Below are 26,321 nucleotides of genomic sequence, written 5' to 3' on the forward strand. Positions count from 1 at the left end.
TCATATCATGCAATAAGGTAGTCATAGCTCGTTGATACGTGGCTCCGGCGTTCTTCAAACCGAAGGGAATCACTCGATAACAGAATGTTCCCCAAGGTGTGGTGAATGTTGTCTTCTCCGTATCCTCGGGTGCCATTTTAATCTGATTATATCCGGAAAATCCGTCCATAAATGAGAAGACTTTGAATTTAGCTGTATTGTCTACCAACATATTAATATGTGGTAGAGGGAAATCATCTTTCGGACTAGCTTTATTCAAGTCTCTATAGTCCACACACATTCGGACTTTTCCATATTTCTTAGGCACGGGCACAATATTGGCCACCCATTGAGGATACGTAGAAGTCACCAGAAACCCCGCATCAATTTGCTTCTGAACTTCCTCTTTGATCTTCACTGCCATATCAGGATGAGTTCTTCTGAGCTTCTGCTTCACAGGCACGCACTCAGGCTTCAAAGGTAGGAAATGTTGCACAATATCTGTATCTAGACCAGGCATGTCTTCATATGACCAGGCAAAGACGTCAACATATTCTCGTATCAATTCAATCAACCCCTTCTTAATAGATTCTTCCAGGAGTGCCCCGATCTTCACTTCTCGCACATAATCTTCAGACCCCAAGTTGACTGTTTCCAGACTCTCAAGATGCGGCTGAATGATCTTCTCTTCATGCTCAAGTAGACGGGTAATCTCGTCAGGAATCCCTTCAACATCATCTTCTTCTGCCTCAAATACAGGGAATTCAAAGTTGGGAGATGGTGTCGGATCATTATGTTCAATGGGTCTGATTAATCTGCATAATGATTTTGGATATAAAAGAGACTTTAGAATTCAAACAAGCAAATCATTATGCAGATGAAAAGATTGATTTTATTCTTATTTTTTTAGGGTTTTTTTATGATCACCAATTTCATGCAAAAACGAAAAGGGAAAATAATCGGAAAAACAAACATTTAACATGAATTTATTGAATGAAAACATCATTGTATTTATGCGCCGACAATGTCATCACTTCTCCTTTTGGCATGGGAGAAGGGTTTTTAAACACAATGAACATTACTTTGACTTATGGATAACTGTCGGAATATCCATAGCGACCCAATTATTGCAGACCCCTCCAGGGATGATGAAATTTCCAGAATCCTCTTCATCCTCTTCCAAAATGGCAGCAGCCTCTTCATCTTGACCGGTGTGGATGAAACCCCCACTCTTGAACAAACCTTGCTTGTTGAAGACCCCAGAAGAATAGCCTATGCCAGCCCGGGACTTATTGTCTTCTAACTCAATCATTTGCCCCAAACCAGCAGTTGCACCATGCTCAATGGCCAACTTTGCATCTTTATAGGAAGCAAATGAAGGAGTTCCCTTCTTAATAAGTTCAGCAATAGATAAAGCTTGGAAGGGCGTTCCAACTTCATCCTCAGCATCTATATAAGAGAAGGAAGACAAATGGCTTACCAGGAGAGCCTTTTCTCCCCCTACCACCACCAGCTTCTTATTCTTTACAAATTTCAGTTTCTGATGTAGGATGGATGTCACGGCGCCAGCCTCGTGAATCCATGGTCTGCCTAGGAGACAGCTATACGATGGGTGAATGTCCATAACCTGGAAGGTAATCTGGAAATCACTTGGTCTGATTTTGACTGGGAGATCAACCTCTCAAATCACAGTTTTGTGAGACCCATCGAAAGCCTTCACAACTACTCCACTCTGCCTCATGGGAGGCCCCTGATATGATAACTTCGCGAGAGTGGTCTTCGGCAATACATTCAACGATGACCCAGTGTCTACCAACACATTAGACATGGCATCATCCTTGCAGCTCATAGATATATGTAATGCCAAGTTGTGGTCTCTTCCCTCCTCGGGGAGATCAGCGTCACAAAAACTCAAATTGTTACAAGCGGTGATGTTTGCAACAATACTATCAAACTGTTCTATCGTGACGTCGTGATCCACGTACGCCACATCCAACACCTTCTGCAGAGCTTCTCGGTGTGGTTCTGAATTCAATAGCAAGGATAACACAGATATTTTGGATGGCGTTTGTAGGAGCTGGTCTACAACGTTGTACTCGCTTCTCTTGATGAGCCTTAGCATCTCATCACAATCTTCTTTTGTATTGCCACTCGGGCCAGCAGAAGCAGAAGTTTTCAACGTAGAGGAGGGTTTAACAGCAAGTACCGGATTCGGAGCGCTCACAACATTCCCAATCGGGCGTTCAACAAAATTAGCATCAACACTTCCTCGAGCCTCACCTTGAGGCTTTGACGGAGTTGAGAATACACGACCGCTGCGGGTCAACCCACTGACGTCAGCAATATTAACAACAGACGAAGAGGGCAAGGGCAACTCTTTCCCATCTTCTACTGCTACAACATTATAGCGATAAGGAGCTGCTTTCTCGGAGGAGTATGGTATAGGTCCGGCTGGCTTGATAGTCAGAGCAGGAGCAGCCTTCTGCTTGCTACCATCATACTTGATCACAACAGGCTCAGGTATCCGGAAAACTGGAGAAATTACGTTGACTTCGGGAGCATCTTCGTCAACATTTCTGTTCTGAAGGATCTCAATGACTCCTTCGTCCAACATCTCTTGAACATCTCTGCGCACCTGGCGACATCCTCTCTCATTAACAGAACAGACTCTGCATCTATCGTGGTCATGCTCATAATGGCTATAATCACACAACAAGCGATGCAACTCAACCAATGATTGTCGGATATGGCTGACATATTTAACTTTGTACTTGCCAGGACAGTCCTGGACCATATTAACAGACTTCCCATGCTCGGGCAATGGGTTCTTCTTCACGTTCGGACCCACGTCCTCGAAAAACAAAATCCCACTTCTCACAAGGTCTTGCACCTTGGTCTTCAGGGGATAACAGTTCTCTACGTCGTGTCCGGGAGCACCGGAATGATACACACAATGAAGCTCAGGCTTGTACCACCACTGGGGGTTAGTAGCTACAGCGGGAGGGTCTCGCGGAGTGATTAACTTTTTATCAATCAGAGATGGATAGAGTTCAACATAAGTCATCGGAATTGGATCAAAGGTGACCCTCTTCCTCTCGTAGTTGGTGTTGGCATTGTTGTTGTTGTTTCGAGGCTGGTAGGCCTGCTGTTGTGGACGCTGTTGTTGTTGTTGATATTGCTGAGTTAGTGGTTGTTGATAATGTTGAGCTTCCCTGAAAACAGGTGCTATATGAGCCACCTGATGTTGGTTATTGACTGGGCGAGCAATCTTCCTCTTCACATAGGGTCTTCTCTTGACATGGGAAGACACAGCATGTGCCTCTCCCTCCTTCTTCGCAAAGCTTCCATATCTCTTTTCCGAAGAGCCTTCATCTCGAGTTAAACGTCCTTCACGGACCCCTTCTTCCAGTCTCATTCCCATATTCACCATCTCGGTGAAGTCTGAGGGAGCACTGACTATCATTCTCTCGTAGTAAAATGAGCTCAAGGTCTTCAAGAAGATCTTGGTCATCTCTTTCTCCTCTAGGGGTGGCACTATCTGAGCTGCCAATTCGCGCCATCTCTGGGCGTATTCTTTGAAGGTCTCCTTCTCTCTCTGAGACATCGCCCTCAACTGGTCCCTATCAGGAGCCATATCCACATTATATTTATATTGCTTGACGAAGGCCTCGCTAAGATCGTTGAAAGAGCGGATGTTCAAACTTTCCAGACCCATGTACCACCGGAGAGCGGCACCGGACAGACTGTCCTGGAAATAGTGGATGAGCAGTTGATCATTATCAGTTTGCGTCAATATCTTGCGAGCATACATCACAAGATGACTGAGAGGGCAAGTGTTTCCCTTATACTTCTCAAAGTCAGGCACTTTGAATTTGATAGGAATCTTCACGTTGGGCACAAGGCACAACTCAGCAGCACTCTTACCAAAGAGGTCCTTCCCCCTCAAAGTCTTCAGTTCCTTGCGAAGCTCAAGGAATTGGTCTTTCATATCATCCATCTTCTCATAAACATCTGGGCCCTCAGATGGTAGATGGTATCTTCAACCCTTGGCAATGTGTGCACGAAGGGAGGTGGCACTGAAAGGACCGGGCTAGATGCCGACAAAGAAGCAAGAGTAGGAGAAAAACCCTCTGGCATAAAATTGGCAGGCATTCCCCAAGGGAACCCGGCTGGCATAGATGGCGCAAAGTGGGCTGTTGCAGCAGGCACAATAGAAGTTACGATCTCAGAAATGACCGTCCTCTGGGGAGGAGTTGTGGGTGTTGGAGAAGACTGGCTCTGAGCAGCCAAGAATGACTCCATCAGGGCAGTCAATTTGGCTACTTCCTCCTTCAGCTCGCGGTTCTCTTGTTCCAAATTATCCATCAGTCTTGAAGAGTTGGCTCTGGTGTAGTACCGGTGAGTCAGCTTGTCTTCAAAATAAATGAAGAACACAGAGTTAGACCAAAGGACAAGAAGCCTGGAGCAAAACCTGCTTATGCACATGATGCATGCAATGCTTGTGCATCTGATTTGTTTTTTTATTTCAGAGGAACTTTAGAGTTCTATATGCAAATTTTGGGAAATATTACACTTTTATCTCATATGGAAACAACCTCATCAATAATATCTGGAAAATATTTTTTACACCAAAAAGTACAGCATTGGTAACCAAATACAAGAGAAAGGGGAAAATAATCATCCTATGGATCCCTAGAAACAATCATCTAAAGCTCGAGACACAGGAAGATAAGATGCACGAAGCCTCTTCACCCCCTCCTCATAGGCTGCCTCCATATTTGCCTTCTCCTTGGAGAGTCGATCGTACTTCCTCTTCCAAAACCTGGAGGACTGAGGAAGTAGAGAAGTCCATGCATCATCAGGATCATCAATAACCTGATGCTCGAGAAACTCAATCAAAGCATCCTTCTCCTTAATCTGCTGAAGCAACTCTTCTCGTTCACGGATCCAAGCACGCGAACGGTGTTCGTCTCTCAACTCCTCTACTCCTTGGTCAGGGAGGGTTGAAGGCCCAACCTCAACCAAAGATGTAGGTCTCGGATACTCGTACGACATGAGGTACTCAGAAGCTCTCTTCCTGACCCAAGCAGTGAAAGGCTCCAAAGCGACACAATTCTTAGGACCTAACTCCTTCCTTCCTTTCCTATGAATCTTGCGCCAAGCGCAGACCATTCTGCCCTTCAAGCCTTGGGGATCTTTACCCTCCTGAAAGAACACACCTTCTAACAGAATGTTATTGGGTTTATCCTTTAGGGGGAACCCAAGCTGACGACGTGCCAAAATAGGGTTGTAACTAATCCCACCACGTGTACCAAGAAGAGGTACATTGGAGAATTCACCACAAGAGTCGATAATCTGCACACCATCATACACACGGTTGTACCAAAAGATATCATCATTAGCGAGAGACATAAGTCTCGTGGACCACCGTAGACATCCCTTGTTCTCCTTGAAGGCGACTGTCTGCGGTAAGTGAGAAATAAACCACTTATACAACAGAGGCAAACAGCACACAATGGCACCACCACCCTTTGCATTCCTCATATGCAAAGAAAAATAGGTGTCACCCAACAGGGTCGAAACGGGATTAAGAGTAGAGAAAATCCTAATAGCGTTCACATCCACAAACTTGTCGATGTTGGGGAACAACACTAACCCATAGATGAGAAGTATAAATATGGCCTCAAAGGCATCCTCACTCATGGCCTTCCCATACATAGTAGCTTGAGCAATGAGGAACTCAGAAGGGAGACCTTGAATTCCACCTTTGGTAGTCAGATGAGCACCAATTAGTGATTCATCTATATGCAACATATCAGCTATCTCTCGAGAAGTAGGACTACTCTCTAAGCCACTGAACGACAACTGATCTAGAATAGGTATGCCCACAAGATAGGCATATTTCTTAAGCGTGGGCAAAAGCTGAAAATCCGGAAATGTGAAGCAATGGTATAAAGGATCATAAAACTGCACCAATACACTCATCAATCCTTCATCCACCTGAGTAGTCAGAAGAGGAAGAAGCTTCCCAAAACGAGCCTTGAACCCTAAAGGATCTAATACATAGGATGTCAAATTCCTTAGCTCTTTCAAGTCTGGTTGTCTGAAGTTGTACTTCTTTGTATTCCTTCTTTGTCTTTCCATGTCTGAAAATTTGCAAATAGACCTCTTAAGTTCCTTGAAGATTTTCTTATTATTTTGATGACATGAATGCAAATGGGTGCATGAATGCATGAATGCAACAATCACACTCAAGGATTAAGCAAAGCACACCAAACAAAGGTCATGGGATGGATCATATCATCCTTAATATCAATCATCCATTTTGGTGGATTATGGTTTACACCTTATTAACACCCAAGTTCCATTGATATTAAGGATACATGAACGGATCAACCACGAATCAAGGGTTTGTTGCAAGTCACGAGCATGAAGTCTCGGTTTAGAACCACCCAAAGGGAGTGTACTAGGGTTTAACCTGCCAAACATGTTCTACAAGAGGTTCCCATAGTCATAATCCCATCTTTCGAATATTATCGGAGAAACGACTACTCCTATTCCAAAAATATTCTCAAGAGAGACTCTTATGAGCGTAGTATCGCGTAACAATCATATCAAATCTTACACTTGAACGACCTTCACACTACATCCTAAGAATAGGCCAAGATGGGCTTGGTAAACTAAGGTCCTTGGCTTCTAAGGTCTATATTGGAAAGAGTAATGTCTAACCACAACTACTTGTGTGACATTATAGATCCCAACATGACCTCCACCAAGTGAATGGACTTGCAAGCCAACTTGTTAAGGAATAACTCCACACAAGTCAACAAGACTATGTCATTCTCCTATCCTAAGTGCACTCGAGTTCGGGTATAGAACTCATCTCACAAAGATCACCAAGCATACAAGGAGTTAATATTCAAGTAATTCAATCATTACATACAATACAGTAATCCCAAATTGCACAAAAATATGTCACAAAACAATATACACAACAATATGACAAATATGAAGAGTAGGCAAAACCCACTAGGCAAATTTTTTTTATCCCCAGCAGAGTCGCCACTTTTCTGTAGCGGGGTATTCGTTACCATTAGAGATATTGACTAAATCCAAGGTAAACCATACAAGTCGAGTCGCCACCGCACTTCTATTTATCTAAAGGAATGGTTAGAAAGCGAACAAAAACCTAAAAGTTTTATCAAATAAAAAACTAGTAAAAATGTCAGAGATCTGGGTAAGGGGGTTGGTTATGCAATGGGAAGGTTTTAAGCACCCAAAACATCCTAGGTACTCCTAGGGAGCCCTTTTCACATTTGTTGTAAGGTTGGTATTTTGTGAAAATTTATTTGTGCAAACATGATTGAAGAGATGAGAAAAGAATATACAAGTTATTTACATTTTGTGTTTGGATGGATAAACTCATTTCCTACGTACCATCTTAAAAAAGATTAGGATCAAAACCTCGTAGTTCAGGGTAAAAATCTCAAAAATGAGTGGGTGAATTGATTGGTCCAAAAGCCTTAAGGTCTTTTGTTACCCAAGGGAGAAAACTCAACCTAAAACCACAAATCCACCATGTGAGGATAGCTTCAACATGCTAGTGAGGGGTTAACCCTATAATAAGCATGGAAGACTCATTGTCCATCACTAAGGATATAGGTGAGTATTACATCTACCTCAAGGATAACTCAAACCTAACAGCTAAAGGTTATGAAAAAATTTGATTAAGAAGGTGGCCATTGAAACCACAAAAAGACATTTGAATGGGTTATATTTACCAATGAGAAGTATTTACAAAAATATGGTCAAAGTGGATTTAAAGATTCAATTCAAAATAAGTGTTAAGAAGAGAAAGTTTGAAAATCAAAAGCATAAGGCTTAGGTTTCTAATGTTGAAAACAAGTGTTAAATGTTTGCACAAAAGTTTTGGCTTGGGTTAGAGTGGAGAGAAGAAGAAGAATGGCTAAAATCCTAATCATACAAGAGGTGAGGGATAAGAAGTAAAAACCACAAATGGAGTTCCTCTCTTGAGATCATATTGATGATCCAAGTAGCTCCCATCCTTTGGAATAAGCAATCACATAAGCATAAACTCAAGCAATCAACAATCAAATGAACTCCTGGAAAGCTCCTCAAGGTATCTTGGATCCCTCTCTCTTAGAAGCTCATGGTAATGGTTCCTCAATTTGGATCAAGTTGAAATCCCTAGCACAAGAACACACATATTAAAAGATTCTAGCAAACAAACAAGGAATGGACAAGAAGAGTTCAGAAATTGGTCCTTTCAAGGTCATCTTTCAACATTAAGCATTCTAAAAGCCCAATGCCTAGTTGCTCTTTGACTTTTATAGCACTCTAAAGGCCCAATGCCTAGTTGCTCTTTGACTCCAAATTTGCATAGGGAAAGTCCTAAAGTCTAAGTCCATTTGTCCATTTCTTTGTATTGTGGTCAACAACAATCAAAACAAAACACAAACACAAATGATATATATACAATTATATGTGCTCAAGTGAGCAAAAGGAAAATTGCATTAACATAAACATGTGCTCAAGTGATCAAAGAAAAAAACAAATGAATAATATGTACAAGAATAGTAAATTGCATAAAAGTAAAGTGCAAAAGTAAATGTTAATGGTTAATGGTTAGTGTTAGTAGTTAGTGTGCCATAAGGCAAATTTAGCGCTATGTTAAGCAATCGTAATTGGACTTATGTAGAAGTCACAACTATCTGAGGCCGGTCAATAATAATGTAGGCAACAACACAAGTTAGAAGTCTTGATTAGTGAACCAAGTTCCAACAACTTGCCATGCCAAAAGAAAATGAGAATTGATCTTGTATTGGTTTAAGTCCTTTGCATGATTTAGGAAGCAACCTATCCTTAATGCAAAGTCATTCATTTGATCAATTGATCAAGATGAATTAGATTTGAGTCAATGAAGATTAAGCCTCCCTAATCAATACTAACTTATCAACCTTTAACTCATTGATCAAAAAGAAAGAAGAAGGAGAAGGAGATGAATAATGGATAATGAAAATGGAAAGAATAAAGTGTATTAAATGAAATAGGATGTACCAATCAACAAGTGTTGACCAATGACATTGAGGATCATGGTCAAACAATCAAAAACAGAAATGGGATGAAGATTGAAAGTCAAGACATGAACAAAATATTTTTGGCATTTTAATATTTGAAAATAAACTTGAATTAAAATATTAAAGAAAGGTCAAACTTCAAAATCACTTCAAATCAACTTTTGAAAGTCCAAGTGATTTATCCTAAGTTCAACAAGGTCAAAAACAAAGTTTGACAAAAAATTTCAGCATTTTTAAAAGTCAGAAACTATTTTTAATCAATTAAAAATGAATAAAAATGACCTAATTGAACTAAAATCTCAAATAAATCTCAAATCAATTAAAAAATTGATGAGAATATTTTTCATAGATCCATCATCATTCAAATAGGTTGAGAAAATATTTTTGTAGTTTTTGAATATCAAAAACTATTTAAAATGAATTAAAAATAAACAGAAAAGAGAAAATTCACAAAAAATATCAAATAATGAAATAAAAAATATTAAAAATCATTTTTAGAAACTAAAATTAAAAAGAGAAATAATGCAATTGGTCCCATATTTTTTGGATTAAAAATGAGAGAGTTATGAATTTTTGAAATAAAATGGAATTAAAGAAAATAAAATGGAAATTAAGAAAATCAGAAAAAAGGAGAGGCGTTGGATGGGATTTCATTAATTGACCTGGCACATCTAATGGTCCAGAGGCGCGCGCTCACCATGAGTCCAAGTCAATGCAACCACACACTGAATTAAAATAAGTCATAAAGATGGAAGGTGGAGATTAGATCTGGAAATCAGATCCAAGGGACCATATTCAACCTGGCAAACAGACGGTGGTGTACACCACCGTCTTCTCCGTCGAGTCCAGGGATTCCGGCCAAAGTTGCAGGTTCTAAAAACTTGATGGAAACGAGCGATCCTCATATCATTGGAAAGCTGGGGTGATGTACATCACCCCTGTACCATCCATTTTCATTCTAAATCTCCATGGTAAGAGAAATCAGAAGTTGGAAAATGTGGTGTTCAACTGAAACTTCATGGATTTGCAAAATTAAAAGCATCAACAAGTTGCCTCCATTGAGAGGACTTCAGCCAAGCAAAATGACATAAGAAACAAGCTATAAATGAAGAGTTTCGAAGCAAAAAAGTTTGAACATCAACCTTCTAAATACAGATCTGTGGAGCACGATCCTTCAACACACTTGCTTGCAGTTTGTTCTGGAGATGGAAATGAGGCAAGGCTAAGGAATTAGAGTCCAATAATCAACCAAGGAAGTTGAGAATTGGATCTGAAAATTTCAAGTGAAAAAGCAAAATTCCTTTAGAGTATGGTTTGGGATGATTTCTGCAGCATTTCAGATTGATTCAGGGATCCCAATTGAATGAAATGGTGCTTCTATTTATAGATGGAAAGGCCAGGCATGGGTGATCAAACTCGTGTGCATGAAGTTGGGTCCTCCATGCATGGGCCTGTACAGGCGCATGTGAGGCCCAAGATCAAGTGAAAATGCAAGCTGAGCTCATTCTGAAGTGAAATGGATGTGCATTTTGAATGGTATTTGCTTGTGCATGAAGCTTCATCATGAATTGCATAATTGTGCCTAAAACTTCATCTCTTTGAAAATGCCAATTAGGAAATCCAAACATAAGCATGTGGGTAATGGTTGGAAAGGTCTTGACATAAGGAACAAATGTTATGTTGAGAAAAAAACTCATTTGAAGTGTGGAAATTTATGAAAACAGACCATGAAGTTCATAGTGCAAAACATGCCTTTGAGAATTTTGTCAAATTGAACCAACTTCAAGCCCTTCTGTTTTGATGATGTAAGCCTCAAATGGAAAAACCTCCAACATCAAAGTTGTAGATCTTTTCAAGATAATGAAGATGGACTTAAATTTCGCATCATTAGGATTTTTGATGAAGAAGTTATGGGCATTTGAAGTTGGACTTTTTTGCCTTTCAATGCATTTGGTCCAAAGTGACCTATAATGTTTTGCATTATCACATGTATTTATTTTGAGATTTTCAACTTTTGTTAAACATAACATTTGAATTAGACACAATAATATTTCCAATGCATTTGATCCCACCTCAAAATCATGAAAAATGAATGAGTTATGTTCTTGGGAAGTTGACCCAAAATTAGGGTTTCAGTTAAAATGACCTATAATGTCTTGGAATGGGAGATGACCTTCCAAGCTTCAAATAGAATTTTGATGAACATGAAAGTTGTTTATATTTCCCTTAAGAACAGTTTTGATTTTGGGATCATCTCCATTTCACCAACACATAAAAAGTTAGGTGTCAGTTCATTTCAAAATAGTCAGATGAATTGACTGATCAACTTCTCAAGTCCACAACTCATATCTTGATTAATTGATGATTGAGGACACTCAAATAAGCTCAAATATGCATGAAATGATGAATTAGAGAACTTCCCTTGATTGCATTTGACCATGGGCTGAGGTTGCTTCATGAGCAAGGCAGTGTGGATGATTAGATGAATTAGGGTTTCCTTGGGACACAAACCTCAAACCTCTTGATTTGCTTTGATCAAATTGATGAATTGAGATACTAGGGAGGCATATTTGGTGGATGAGATCTTTGGGAACCATTACCATGCTTGCTTTCATCTTCTCTTGGCCATATCTTTGTACAAAGGATCATCTAGAAGCTTTGGGCCTCGTGACTGCTCAAGCTATAAACAAGAAATGTTAGTGACATATTTTTGTGCTTTTGGTTAGTAAATAAAATGAGAAAAGCAATGATATACAATCCAAGCATGCTTGGTGATCACAAACCACTCACAAGAGGTCTCACCCAAAGGCAAGGGGAACCCAGATGCCTATGATCCTTGAGGATTTGCAAATGCAATGTTATGATGCCATGAGGGATCTTAGGGTCAAAATTGGGGTCTTACACCAACTACTTTAGTTAATGGAATAAGAACCATATTTGAGGTTAGCTCAAGTTATATGGGGAGTAAAATCTGGAACTGTTTTGAAAAACTTAAAAAATTAAGATTTATTGTGTATGACTCGATTCACTCACAATCTATAACTTGAATCAAATCAAACAGAGGAGAATAGGAAGATTATGATGTCCGTGACTCGAATCAAAGTTTACACATGATTCAAATCATGCAATACTATGATTAGAATCACATATCTCCTGTTAGCCAATGCCTCATTTGATTCAAATCACACATTCTACATGACTCAAATCACAAGCTTTTTCATATTTTCCTTTTTGATTTTGACCAATTTGACTCGAATTAAGCTTTGTACATGACTCGAATCATGAGCCTTCATGTCTCGAATCATGAGCCTTACATGAAATGGGTAACTTTTCTTTATGTTGGTCTTGTTCCACTCTACTTGCTCATTTTACTCAAATCACAAATGCTTTTGACTCGTATCTAACAAACATTTTCACCTACTTATTTTTTGCATAATATCCAGCAAATATAAATTCTTTTTGTCATCTTATAACAAAAAAGTTTTAAAGCAATCTCATAATCAAAAGTGTGATTGCGTGAAATCAACAACCTCAAAACTTTGAAAACTCAAAATATCTTTCATCTTCAACCTCTAGTTTGATTTAAGATCTTGAGTATGGAGATTTGTAATTATTGAGGGAGACGTGTCTTGAAACTAACATTTCTTCAAGGTTTGGTAAATATTTTCTAGAAGCTTGCATGATTGTGGTTGTTGTAACTGGTTGTGACACATTCCAGTGAAACGATATGAGGTTCTTCTCTCCAGGTTGACCTTCATAGTGTTGTGTGGAAGCCTACAGGTAGGTTACAAGTTCTTCTCAATCTTCGGACAATTCATCGCTCAAGAAATCAGTGGAATCAAAGGTGATTACCACACACGAAGACTTGGGGAAGATTTGTGAAGCTGGAAGATTAAAGAAGCGAGAATCGAGTAAAGATTTCACAGAGATTTTGGTGTCAAAGTTGTATACAAGTCAAGATTCAGATAGAAGATTTATTTTTCTCAGCATTATTGTGGTTTAGTGATTGTATGAACTTGTTTAATATTTGTCAAAATGTAATGGAAGATCTACTTTTAGTGGGGAACCATTGGAAAGTGGAGTAGGCTCATGCGAGGACGATTGAGCCGAACCACTGTACATCCAGGTGTACTCTCTCTCTCTCTCTCTCTCTCTCTCTCTCTCTCTCTCTCTCTCTCTCTCTCTCTCTCTCTCTCTCTCTCTCTCTCTCTCTCTCTCTCTCTCTCTCTCTCTCTCTCTCTCTCTCTCTCTCTCATTTTAGTTTTTGCAGGTTATTGTATGCTTAGGTAATCTTTTCTTAGTGTAGTTTATCATTAATTCCTATTGGTAGCGATGTATTACATAAGCTTAGGGTTTTTGTTAGAATTGGAACCTATTTGTGTTTTAGTGCTAATTAAAATCTAAGGACTAGTGGCGTTAGAATCCTGTAGAAATTTTTGATTTGTAAAAAACACATCTCGTGTAATTTATGAATTGTCAATTCTTGCAGTTTGTAACTCTTTGGATATAATCTCTAATCAATCTGAGATATTTTTGAATTATGTATTTGTATTCGTGGTTGATTTCCAATTGAAGTATAAGATCTTTATTTTTCGCTTTAAGACTTCCTCATTGAAAAACTCTGATATTTCATTTTGAAAATTGGTCAAATTTTTAAAAGGTCTATTCACCCCCTCGAGATTGTTTCTCTACTCCATATTCTTACCCAAAAATTGGCCTCAAAGATGGTCTTTTGATCAGGTATAAGCAACTCAAAATTTTGGGAATATGGCTGACGATGATGATCCAAAGGGAGCGTATAATAGAACACCTAATTTTAAAAGGCAAGAATTATGCTTATTAGAAAGAAAACATGTATGTACATTTACTATCAGTTGACAAAAATCTATGGGTAGCACTCACTAACGGTCCTTTTATCCCAAAAGGCGACGATGATGTTGTTAAACACCCAAAGGATTAGATAGATGATGAAACCAAAAAGGCTTCATATGATTTGAAGGTGAGGAAAATACTTATCTCAGGTTTAAGTGTGAAAGTGTTCTACTTTATTTCACATCATAAGAGCACATAAACTATGTGGAACGCTATTCAAAACCTTTATGAGGGAACTTAAGACGTTAATGATTCTAAGATAAACATGTTAATATAGGGGTTCAAACTTTTCCGTATGGAATCCAAAGAATATGTGGATTCCATGCAGACTCATTTCTTTCACTTAATCAACAAACTAAACAACTTAGGAAAGTACTTTTCAAACAAAGATTGTGATAACAAAATATTAAGGTCTATGTGCAGGGAATGAAAACCAAAGATTACCGCCATAAAATAATTTAACAATCTTAGTACTTTGGACATCACAAAGGTGTTTGGGAAACTTGTTGAACATGAAAATGAGTTGAAACGACTCACGGACAGCGAAGTGGGTTCAGAAAAGAAAGAGAAAAGTAAAGAAGAGAAAATGGATATTTCTTTGAAAGCCTTGTCATCTAAATTGAAGAAATCAATGGAAGTAAGTGATAATTATGATGAAGAATTGTGAAAGCCTTGTCCTCAGTGCCAAGGTTGATTGTATCTACTGGTTCTTGATGCGGTTGAAGGGCTTTTGACTCGTGCTCGAGTAGCCTTTCCAATTCTTCAGGGAAATCACAATCTTCCTCACTATCCTCTTCCGCTTGGTAGATGGGGAGTTCAAAGTTATAGGAAGTAGTGGGGTCACCGAATTCAACTGGTTTATTGATTATTCTGCATGTTTTTTGATGATGGTTTTTTTAGAAAAATGGAAATAAAAAGCAAAAGAATTAAAAATATTTTTGTAGTTTTTGAAAGGATTGTCATTTTAAGGAAAGAAAAACAAATGAATGAATGATAAGAATTTGAACAAAATGCTCTTTATTTGTCATAATGATTTTGAAATTTAAAGTGGCCCTACAAATGATCCATTAGCCTTGGGCAGAGCTAAGGATTTTCAAAAAACAAAGGAAAACACAATTACTTTGACACAGGAAAAACTTCTGGAATCTCAATTGCTTCCCAATTTGTTAAGGCTGCTTCACACCGATATATCAGATTTGATGCTTCTCCATCTTCAGTGTCATCTTCAACGGCACCAACTTGATCCCCATGGATAAATCCTGTGCTTAGGAAAACTTCTTGTATGCACCGTATGCGGACCTTTGCAGGGACCAGGGCTCCTTCCTTAGCAGAAGGCTTGTACGCCAAACCAAAACGATCATTTTTCTCGCTGACATTGATGACTTGCCCCCAACCTGTAGGACCTCCACTTTCAACTGCTGACCTTGCACTATTCAAAGAGGCGAACGACAAACTGGTTTTCTCAATAGGATCCTTTACCTTTGCAAGTGTGGCATTGGATATTTCAAGTGCTTGGAAAGAGGTCTCTAAGGCATCCTCATCAACCTCGATATAACGAAAAGAGGAGAGTTGACTAATGATAAAATCTTCTTCACCCGAGACAATGACGAGCTTGTCATCGACAATAAACTTCATTTTTTGTTGCTGGGGCAGTGACTTCTACTTTACATCAAAAATGAAGTTTGTTGTCGATGACAAGCTCGTCATTGTCTCGGGTGAAGAAGATTTTATCATTAGTCAACTCTCCTCTTTCCGTTATATCGAGGCTGATGAGGATGCCTTAGAGACCTCTTTCCAAGCACTTGAAACATCCAATGCCACACTTGCAAAGGTAAAGGATCCTACTGAGAAAACCAGTTTGTCGTTCGCCTCTTTGAATAGTGCAAGGTCAGGAGTTGAAAGTGGAGGTCCTACAGGTTGGGGGAAAGTCATCAATGTCAGCGAGAAAAATGATCGTTTTGGTTTGGGGTACAAGCCTTCTGCTAAGGAAGGAGCCCTGGTCCCTGCAAAGGACCGCATACGGTGCATACAAGAAGTTTTCCTAAGCACAGGATTTATCCATGGGGATCAAGTTGGTGTCGTTGAAGATGACACTGAAGATGGAGAAGCATCAAATCTGATATATCGGTGTGGAGCAGCCTTAACAAATTGGGAAGCAGTTGAGATTCCAGAAGTTTTTCCTGTGTCAAAGTAATTGTGTTTTCCTTTATTTTTTGAAAATCCTTAGCTCTGCCCAAGGCTAACGGATCATTTGTAGGGCCACTTTAAATTTCAAAATCATTATGACAAATAAAAAGCATTTTGTTCAAATTATTATCATTCATTCATTTGTTTTTCTTTCCTTAAAATGGCAATCCTTTCAAAAACTACAAAAATATTTTTAATTCTTTTGCTTTTTATTTCCATTTTTCTAAAAAAACCATCATTAAAAAACATGTAGAATAATCAATAAACTAGTTGAATTCGGTGACCCCATTACTTCCTATAATTTTGAACTCCCCATCTACCAAGCGGAAGAGGATAGTGAGGAAGATTGTGATTTCCCTGAAGAATTGGAAAGGCTACTCGAGCACGAGTCAAAGGCCCTTCAACCGCATCAAGAACCAGTAGATACAATCAACCTTGGCATTGAGGAAGAAAAGAAAGAGGTCAAAGTTGGGACTACACTTGGGGCAAGCATCAAAGAAAGATTGATCAAGTTGCTACAAGATTATGTAGATGTATTTGCTTGGTCATATCAGGATATGCCAGGTTTAGATACTGATATTGTTGTCCACAAGCTACCACTACAGCCAGATTACCCGCCAGTGAAGCAGAAGCTCCGAAGAGCGAGACCCGACATGGCTCTAAAGATTTGTGACGAGGTGAAACGTCAATTTGATGCCAGTTTTCTAGCAGTTGCGAAGTACCCCCAATGGGTAGTTAATATTGTACCAGTACCCAAAAAGGATGGCAAGGTCAGGATGTGTGTTGATTACAGGGATCTAAACAAAGCTAGTCCAAAGGACGATTTCCCCCTGCCACATATTGACACCCTGGTAGACAACACTGCTAAGTTCGCGGTCTTCTCCTTTATGGACGAATTCTCGGGTTATAATCAAATTAAGATGGATCCAAAAGACATGGAAAAGACCACATTCATCACCCCTTGGGGAACATTTTGCTACAAGGTAATGCCATTTGGTCTCAAAAATGCCGGGGCAACTTACCAAAGAGCAATGGTCACTCCTTTCCATGATATGATGCACAAGGAAATTGAGGTTTATGTAGATGATATGATTGCAAAATCCCAAAGTGAAGAGGATCATATAGATCACTTGCAAAAGCTATTTGAGCGTCTTCGAAAATTTCAACTACGGCTGAATCCTGCTAAATGCACCTTCGGTGTCCGATCTGGAAAGTTGCTTGGTTTCATTGTTAGTCAACGAGGAATTGAGGTAGATCCAGACAAGGTTAGAGCAATACAAGAAATGCCTGCTCCGCGTACAGAGAAAGAAGTTAGAGGATTCCTGGGACGTTTGAACTATATCTCTAGGTTTATATCTCATATGACTACTATGTGTGAACCTATATTCGAGTTGCTTAGAAAAGATCAAGCAGTTGAATGGAACTCTGACTGCCAAATGCCTTTTGAGAAGATCGGACAATTCCTGCAAGAGCCCCCTATTCTAATTCCACCTGTTCAGGGGAAACCACTCTTTATGTACTTAACTGTGCTTGAAAAGTCAATGGGATGTGTGCTGGGACAGCATAACGAAACCGGCCGAAAAGAGCATGCCATCTACTATCTGAGTAAGAGGTTTACCGATTGTGAAACCCGGTATTCACTCTTGGAGAAAACTTGTTGTGCTTTAGCATGGGCCGCTCGTCGTCTAAGACAATACATGATTTGCCACACTACTTTGTTGATCTCAAAAATGGATCCAATAAAATATATCTTTGAAAAGCCCGCTTTAACTGGAAGACTCGCCCGTTGGCAGATGTTACTATCTGAGTATGACATCCAATATGTATCTCAGAAAGCCATTAAAGGAAGTGTGTTGTCTGATTACTTGGCAAACCATCCCGTTGAAGACTACCATCCGTTGAAATTTGACTTCCCTGATGAAGACATTATGGTAGTAAAAAATTGTGAAATCCCATGACTTGATGAAGGATCTGAACCCGGATCTCGGTGGAAGCTCATGTTCGATGGTTCCTCCAATTACATGGGGCATGGCGTAGGAGATGTTCTATTAAATCCGAATGGTGGATACACTCTTTTCACAGCAAGGTTGTGTTTTGATTGCACAAACAATATAGCAGAATATGAGGCGTGCATCCTAGGCATCGAAGCAGCAATTGACCTCCGAATCAAAATCCTCGAAGTATGTGGAGACTCAGCCTTGGTGATATACCAAGTCAAAGGCGAATGGGAAACCCGTGATACCAAGTTGATCCCATATCGTGCCTATGTCATGGAACTAATAAAATACTTTGACGAAATCACTTTCCGTCATATCCCGAGAACTGAGAATCAAATTGCTGATGCTTTGGCTATGTTGGCTTCAATGTACCAAGTTAGATTCCATAACGAAGCGCCTCTCATTCAGATCGAGCGGAAAGTTGAGCCTACCTACTTCCAGTCGGTTGAAGAGGAAGCCGATGGTAAACCTTAGTTTCACGACATCAAATGCTTTTTGCAAAATCAAGAATATCCAACATATGCAACAACCCTTGACAAGAAAACATTGAGGAAGTTAGCATCCAAATTCTTCTTAAGCAATGGTGTGTTATACAAGAGAATCCACGACATGATTCTACTCAGATGCGTGGATGGACATGAAGCGGACCTGTTGATCAAGGAGATTCATGAAGGATCCTTTGGAACTCATGCCAATGGGCATGCCATGGCCAAGAAGATTTTGAGAGCTGGTTATTACTGGTTGACCATGGAATCTGACTGTTTCAATTATGCTAGAAAATGTCATAAATGTCAAATCTATGCCGACAAGGTACACGTGCCTCCGACCCTGCTAAACGTCTTGACGTCACCTTGGCCTTTCTCAATGTGGGGCATCGACATGATTGGCGCCATCGAGCCCAAAGCTTCCAATGGTCACCGCTTCATCTTGGTTGCCATTGATTACTTTACCAAATGGGTAGAAGCCGCCTCTTATGCTAATGTGACAAAACAAGTGGTTGCACGGTTCCTCAAGAAAGAGATCATTTGCCGTTTTGGAGTTCCAAGCCGGATCATCACAGATAATGGGACGAATCTGAACAATAAGACCATGAAGGAACTATGCGAAAGCTTCAAGATTGAGCACCATAACTCTTCACCATATCGTCCAAAGATGAATGGCATTGTTGAAGCCGCTAATAAAAACATCAAGAAGATCCTGCAGAAAATGGTGAAAACCTATAAGGATTGGCACGAAATGCTACCCTTTGCACTGCATGGATATCGGACTTCCGTCCGCACTTCAACAGGGGCAACCCCATTCTCTTTGGTATATGGGATGGAAGCGGTTCTCCCAATTGAAGTGGAGATACCTTCCATGAGAATCTTAATGGAGACCAAGCAGAAGAGGTTGAATGGATTCAAAATAGATTTGATCAGTTAAACCTCATAGATGAGAAGCGAATGACTTCTTTGCGCCATGGACAGTTATACCAGAAACGGCTCAAGAGGGCTTTTGACAAGAAAGTACGTGTTCGGGAATTCAGAGAAGGAGACCTCGTGCTCAAGAAGATCTTGCCAATACGCAAGGACTCACGTGGGAAGTGGACTCTCAATTATGAAGGGCCATATGTTGTGAAGAAAGCCTTCTCCAGAGGTGCCTTGATTCTCACAACTATGGATGATGAAGAGCTCTCACACCCCGTGAACTCTGATGCAGTTAAAAAATACTATGCCTAATAAAAACACGCTAAGTAGAAAACCTGAAAGGGTGATTTAGGCAAAAGAGGGGTATCCCGGTGGATCAAAAACCCGAAGGGGTGATCCAGGAAGAAGTTGGGGATGAATAAAAAAAAGGATAGCTCGCTAAGTTGAAAACCTGAAAGGGTAACTTAGGCAAAAAAGGAGCGTCCCGGTGGATTGAAAACCCGAAAGGGCGATCCAGGCAAAAGTTAGGGGCACAAGGCATAAACTGCATCAGTTTTTTACTGATTAACACCGAGGAATCTGAGGCGGAAGATCAATCCAGTTACTCCCCTTAGAAGCAAGGTTTTGGGGAATCATATCTATTGGGGATGTTAGTGGTCACTGAATTCAACGTAAACCTTTCCTTATTGCCATTTTCCAAAATTGTAACATTCCATGGAGCTATGCCATTTGTGTGCTACCATCCTTGAATAAAATACAAGTTTTTCCTATCAATTATTGTTAATTGTGTTCTTCTATGTTTTCCTTTGTTATGCGAAGTGTCATTTATTTGTTAATAATGAAATTTTGAAACTTGAAAAGAATTTGAAATTTAGTGAAAGGAACAAAATTACTTTGATATATGTGAAAATCAAGAGAAAATCATTTGTTTTCCCGAAAGCCTCAAGATTGCATAAATACTCCTGGATCACCAACAAAAATCTCCATGGAACACAACTTATTAATCCTCTGGAAGGGTGGACCTTTGGTTATTTATAACTGTCAATCTTAATAGATTCCCCTCTGAGTACGCCTATTACTTGTACGGGTTTGAGTTATTGGTGTTGAGGAATCAGAATCTCTATAAACAATCCCTACAAACTCCCAGTCTGTCTATTGTCAGCATTGCATATCATGATCATTCATATATCATGCATAAAACAAAAATTAAATCATGCATGGTTCAAAATGTACTTTGTACTCATGCGTGTGGCCCCTACGGTCCCGTTGTTGATTGTTATCTCTTGACTCAAAGACTAGTTGTCACTAGTATCGTTTCAAAAGTTCAAGTCGTCGTTGGCATCTCCAAAATTCAGTCATTACTGGCATTGTCATCAAAAATCCAGTGGTTACTAGTATCTCTTTTTGACAAAAAAATCCCATAGTCCTTGGGATTTATTTCAAGTCCAGTTGTTGCTGGGAAACTCTAGTGTGATAATGAATATTTTACTATTTCCTTTGGGCAAGTCCAATTGTTGTTGGCACCTACCTGTTAAAAGCTTGTTGTAATCCATTGCTTACAGTCAAAGTCCAATTGTTGTTGGCACCTACCTGTTAAAAGTTTGGTTGTAATCCATTGCTTATGGTCAAAGCCCAATTGTTGTTGGCACATATCCGTTAAAAGTTTGGTTGTAATCCATTGCTTACGGTCAAAGTCCAATTATTGTTGGCACGTACAGAGAGTTTGAATACCCTGTCTTTTCTGACGGTTCCGTGAAAGTCATGTATGACTCATCATCTTGAGGAATTCCCAGAAGCTTGGAGGTTTTTTTCGTATTAGAAAACTCCAATGATGATGGTTTTGTTCGATTTCTTTGTAAAGAATCATCATAGCCTTTTGCGTGGATGATCTACTTATAAGAAGACTCCTACTTATCTTTGTTTTGCATAAATTCCCTGTTGGGAATCTCAAAAATCTCTGATCGGATGAATTTCTCGTGAGAAATCTCCAGAACTGTCTGATGTATTCTAAAGTGCCTAGTCATGTATGAACCTATTGATGATACTTGCTTTGCATGTTTTCCAATATTATCAGGTCATGTATGAACCTGTTGTTGCAGTTTTCTTTGGGTTTTCTAGTGTTGTCAGGTCATGTATGAACCTGCTGTTGAAAACTCTTTGAATAGTCAAGTGTTGTCAGATCATGTATGAACCTGGTGCTGAGCCTTTTGTTCCAGTGTCGTCAAGTCATGTATGAACTTGTTGTGGAAATTTTCTCAAAATGTTCAAGTTTGTCATCAGGTCATGTATGAACCTGTTGATATACTCTTTTTGAATTTTTCTGAGTTTGTTAGGTCATGTCTGAACCTGCTGTCAGAACTTCTTGATATTCCCCAGCATTGTCAGGTCATGTATGAACCTGCTGTTGAGCTTTCATTCTAGTATTACCAGGTCATGTATGAACCTGTTTTGAAGAATTTTTCTCTATGATTGTTTTAGTGTTATCAGGTCATGTATGAACCTGTTGTAGAATTTTTTTCTTATTCGGGTTTAGTAAGTCATGTGTGAACTCACTGCCGAAATCTCTTGTATTCTAAGTGTCATTCATCGAATTTCACTTTGAGTACTCTCTAGTGTGTGTCTGATTCTCCAGCAAGATTGTTTTCCCCAGCGAGTTGGTTTTTACCATTTGTCTGTCTCCCTGTGGACCATCAGCATTCCCCACAGATTGGTCTGTCTAGTAGCATCTCCTGTTAAGGGTTCACCATATCCCTAGCAGATAAAAATTCAAAAAAAAAGAATCTTGCATCCATGCATATCATATCATAGCATTTTCATTTCAGGATCAAAATCATGGTTTTCTTAGTATTTAAATATCTTCTCCTATGATCATATGAAGGTCGTCCTACTTCATATTCTCTGGTTGAAGATACTTAAATAGGGGCAACTGTCATACCCCGATTTTGGCCCTAAAATTAGGTTTTGGTATAAAATCAGTTTATTTCTGATTCTTTGGGTGAAACTCTTTTCCATGGCCTTCCATATGTCCACAAGGGTCTACATACAAAAAATCAGCGTTTTATTTGAGCCAGAAGTGCTTTAATTGATCACTGGAGTCGGGAATCAGACAATTTGTGAAAAGTCAACTGTGGGGCCAGAAAAGTCAACTCTTGACTTTTTGAGAGTGGAATCTCAAAATTCATGCCTAGGGGAGCCTACATGTGAAATTTGATCAAGGTTGGATCATGGATTCATCATTTAATCGGGAATCGGAAAGGTTACTTAATTTGGAATTGGTTGACTTTCCATTTAGGGCAAGTTTTTATGATTTTTGCACTCACTTTAAGCCCATCTTCCATCAAGATAAAAGCTCCATTTGAAAATTCTCCAACATGAAAGTTGTTCCTCTTGTTCCAAGCTTTCTATAGATATAAAGTTTGCTCCATTTGGATCAGAATTGAGAAAGTTATGCTTGGTCAAAGTTAGGCTTATTTTTAGGACACTTAGAAAAATTTCTAAGTCTAAAAATCTTCAAGTTTGTCAAACCTTCTTGGCCAGTTTTCTTGCACTTCAAGGCATCATTTGAAATTATTTTCTTCACAACAATTATACCTTGCCATGTCTTCTTTCACCTCCCTTTGGAATCATCTCATTTGGATCCATGGTTTGAGAGATACATTCACTTAAAGTGGGCACCATGACTTGAAATTTCTAGGCAGATTTTGTGCCAAACTTGCCCAACCAGTTTTGCAATGGTGTGACACGATCTTGAGGGTCATTTTTCATCTTCTTCCACTCATCATTTCCACTCATGCTCAACATGAAACATGCCAAGCTCCATGATATCTTTCTACTGTTTGCATTATCTCATCAATTGGTGATTTGATCATCAAGTTATATGGCCACAAAGTCACCACTTTGGAATGTTTCCTTGCTTGCCAAACCAGCCATGCTATGCTGCAAAAACCTAGCCCCTGTTTTGTTACCTCATTTGGCCATGCAGCAACATTTCCACTCACTTAAGTTTTGCCCAAAATAACAACTCTCACGTACCCTCTTTCTACACCTCACCAAATGTCACCCAACTTGCATTGTTTTGCTCATGGACAATCAGATTATTTTAGGGCCCATTAAGGCATTAGACCCACCATATTTAAGCCATAAACCCTAAACCTGAAAGGAGGCATTGGAATTTTCGAGCAAAGCAAGGCAAGTTCATTTGGAGAGCAGATTTTATTTCTCAGCAAGCTTTTGAGTTGAACTTTTGAAGCACCAAGGAAGCATCACCTTCCTTCTATTCTCTCCATAGTCAAGAGGCAGTGGACCAAGCTTCCACTAGGTAACTTCCTTGCACCATTTCCATAGCTATGTTGTTGATACATTTATGCTCATTCTTATGCTTGCTTCATGCCTGTTTACCATGCTCACCATCATGCTCATTACCATACTAATCATATGCTATGCTTGCTTCTGAAGTCCTCAGTACGAGGCACTGTTCATTGTTGAATTTGTGTTATTATTTTTTTGCTCATATCCGTGTCCATATTGATATCTTGTTGACAATTTTTCTCCATGATTAAGCTACTGTTTCACTTAAACAAAGATACCATGTTAATCCTTGCATTTCATACTTGAGATCTGGGCTTTATTTCGTGTGTTTTGATGCACTACGATGGTCGCATTTTGGTGTTGAAGTTTGAAGAAAACCACTGCATTTTCTGCGTTTTTGTTGCATGGCATGGCTAGGGTTTGGTTTAATGAAGAAGACGACCACGTGTCGTCTTGAGAACCATCGGATCCGTCGCGTATGTTTTAATCCTGGCCATCTATTTATTTTTTGTCTTTTAGTCACTTAAGTAAACTTGACCAATTGATGTTATGTCACATGTTATTTTTAATAAAATGTTATTTAAGTGTCACACCTGGTTTAAGTGGTGACTTGGGTCGTGGGCCTTCCACTGTTCGTTTTGTCACACCTGGTTTAAGTGGTGACTTGGGTCGTGGGCCTTCCACTGTTCGTTTTCCACACCCCCATTTCCTGGCCCATCAGCACTAATACACTTCCATTTCCATTTTCCTTTAATTCCCATTTTTATTTCTGCTGTGATTTTAATTAATTTAAAATATTTGCTTTGTTCATAAAAATACCCAAAAATATTTTCCATATTTCTTAATGCCTTATTTAATTTTATTTAATTTTTATTTTCGTATTTATTTAGTATTAATATTTTATTTTAATTATTCATTCCAAGTGGTCCATTTTAGCATACATTAAATTCTTGATTTTATTTTTATGTCTTAAAATTATTTTTAGCCTTTGATTTTTGGGATGAAGGTTGACCACTGCCCCATGGTCAACCTGACTTTTTCTTAGATTTTTATTTCACATTTTTTATTTATTCTTGATTTATTTTTAACTTAGTCTTGTTGATTGACTTTTGGTTTGACTTCTGTTTTGTTTCAATTAATTTATGTGTCAATTTTCATTATTTTTAAAATCTTTTTGGGATGATGATGTCCTGACCCCACCTTTAAGTTGGCTCGATTTTTCAGTTGACTTCTTTATGATCGATGTTTGACTTAGGGATTGCTTATGGTAATTGAAGAGATCTTTTGATCCTCCCTTGTTCATCTCATAGGCCATGTATTAGAGGTCTTTTATCTTGATTTTATTTGATCCTTACCTCATTTCTTAATTCAATCATTTCAGTGGACCCTTTTTGTGCATCTTTTCATCTATCTGGTTCATCTGTTATCTGTTATACTTGTTTCTTTTATCCATACTTACTATTGCTTGATTGTTTAACAGAGTTGTATCAGAAAAAATTTCGATAATGGTGCCCGAGCTTGTAACCACCTGCCCCAAACTCTACTGCCCTAATAAGTTACACTCTCACTCTATAAATCATTCACTCACCTTCAATCACAAGTTTTTGTTTAGAGACAAAGAAATCAGAATCGCATAACTCCCCGGAAATTGGAATCTGATCTCTGCTATCAAGTTAGTCTCTCTCATCTATCTCTCACACACGAACACATTGGAAGAAGGCAAGAAGATTATAGAAGAAGGAGAAGAAAGCTTGGAACGTACCTACTGATTCCCAGAGATCCACCGCACCGGAACTCAAATACGGTAAGCTTTCTCTTTGACTCAACTGTAATTCATAGCTCGATCTTCCTCATACGCCGATGGTATTTCACTGCCGATTTATCCCGAATATGGTAAAGACGACGATTGACAAACTCAAGATCCGGATGTGTGAACTTCGAGTAGTTTCAATTCCTGTTGTTTATTTTGCTGGAGATTCGAGATGAGAGAACTGAAAAGCATGATGAGAGAAGCGTCATGTTGCGTTTATGGAGAAGCTCGTGTTTGTCTCAATTCACGGTGATGCGTCCCAGTTCGGTGAAGACTTGCAGTAAAATTAATGAAGTCCTCAGTTCAAATCGGAGATTGATCTTTAATGTTCATCGGAATCGCGAGAGTGTTTGAACCGAAGCGGAAGAGAAGTGAACGCGACCGACCAGTGAGTGTCTGAGACTCAGAAGAAGGACTTATGGTGGTAGCTGCCATGTGAGTTTGGACTAGGTTTGGGCTTAAGGCCCAAACGACCTAAACGACCTGCTATCCGTACCATACACCCAAGTCACGTCTTCTTGTGGACTGTAGGAAGTTTTCTTTCGGCCTTCGGATGGACCGGCACTTCGTTTGGACCTGGCAGACCTTGGATCTGCTAGTTACACCCCTAGCCCAATTTCGATACCCCCTTGTTGTACTACATTTTATTTCACTTTGATTCCAC

The 26,321-nt window shown here is 39.3% G+C and overlaps 1 protein-coding gene across 4 annotated transcripts; it reads right to left on the reverse strand.

Annotated features, from left to right (window-relative positions):
* Positions 1-941: 941 nt before the first annotated feature.
* Positions 942-26,321, reverse strand: LOC127093258 (uncharacterized). Of its 4 annotated transcripts, none has more exons than XM_051032167.1 (2): positions 25,610-26,321; positions 942-6,125 (listed from the first exon to the last, which is right to left on the reverse strand). In XM_051032167.1, exon 2 carries the CDS (start codon positions 3,974-3,976, stop codon positions 1,661-1,663), a length of 2,316 nt encoding a protein of 771 aa, XP_050888124.1. In that variant the 5' UTR covers positions 3,977-6,125; positions 25,610-26,321; the 3' UTR covers positions 942-1,660. The 4 variants fall into 4 exon arrangements, 1 of the variants encoding a protein (XP_050888124.1); XR_007792502.1 differs by lacking the exon at positions 942-6,125 and adding an exon at positions 7,925-8,187; XR_007792501.1 differs by lacking the exon at positions 942-6,125 and adding an exon at positions 11,039-11,757.

The sequence above is a fragment of the Lathyrus oleraceus genome, chromosome 6 (genome assembly GCF_024323335.1).
Source record: "Lathyrus oleraceus cultivar Zhongwan6 chromosome 6, CAAS_Psat_ZW6_1.0, whole genome shotgun sequence".
NCBI lineage: Eukaryota > Viridiplantae > Streptophyta > Magnoliopsida > Fabales > Fabaceae > Lathyrus > Lathyrus oleraceus.

What these genes read in the sequence shown, in the direction of transcription:
- LOC127093258 (XM_051032167.1), bottom strand. Translation starts at nt 3,976, where the DNA reads ATGGATGATATGAAAGACCAATTCCTTGAGCTTCGCAAGGAACTGAAG.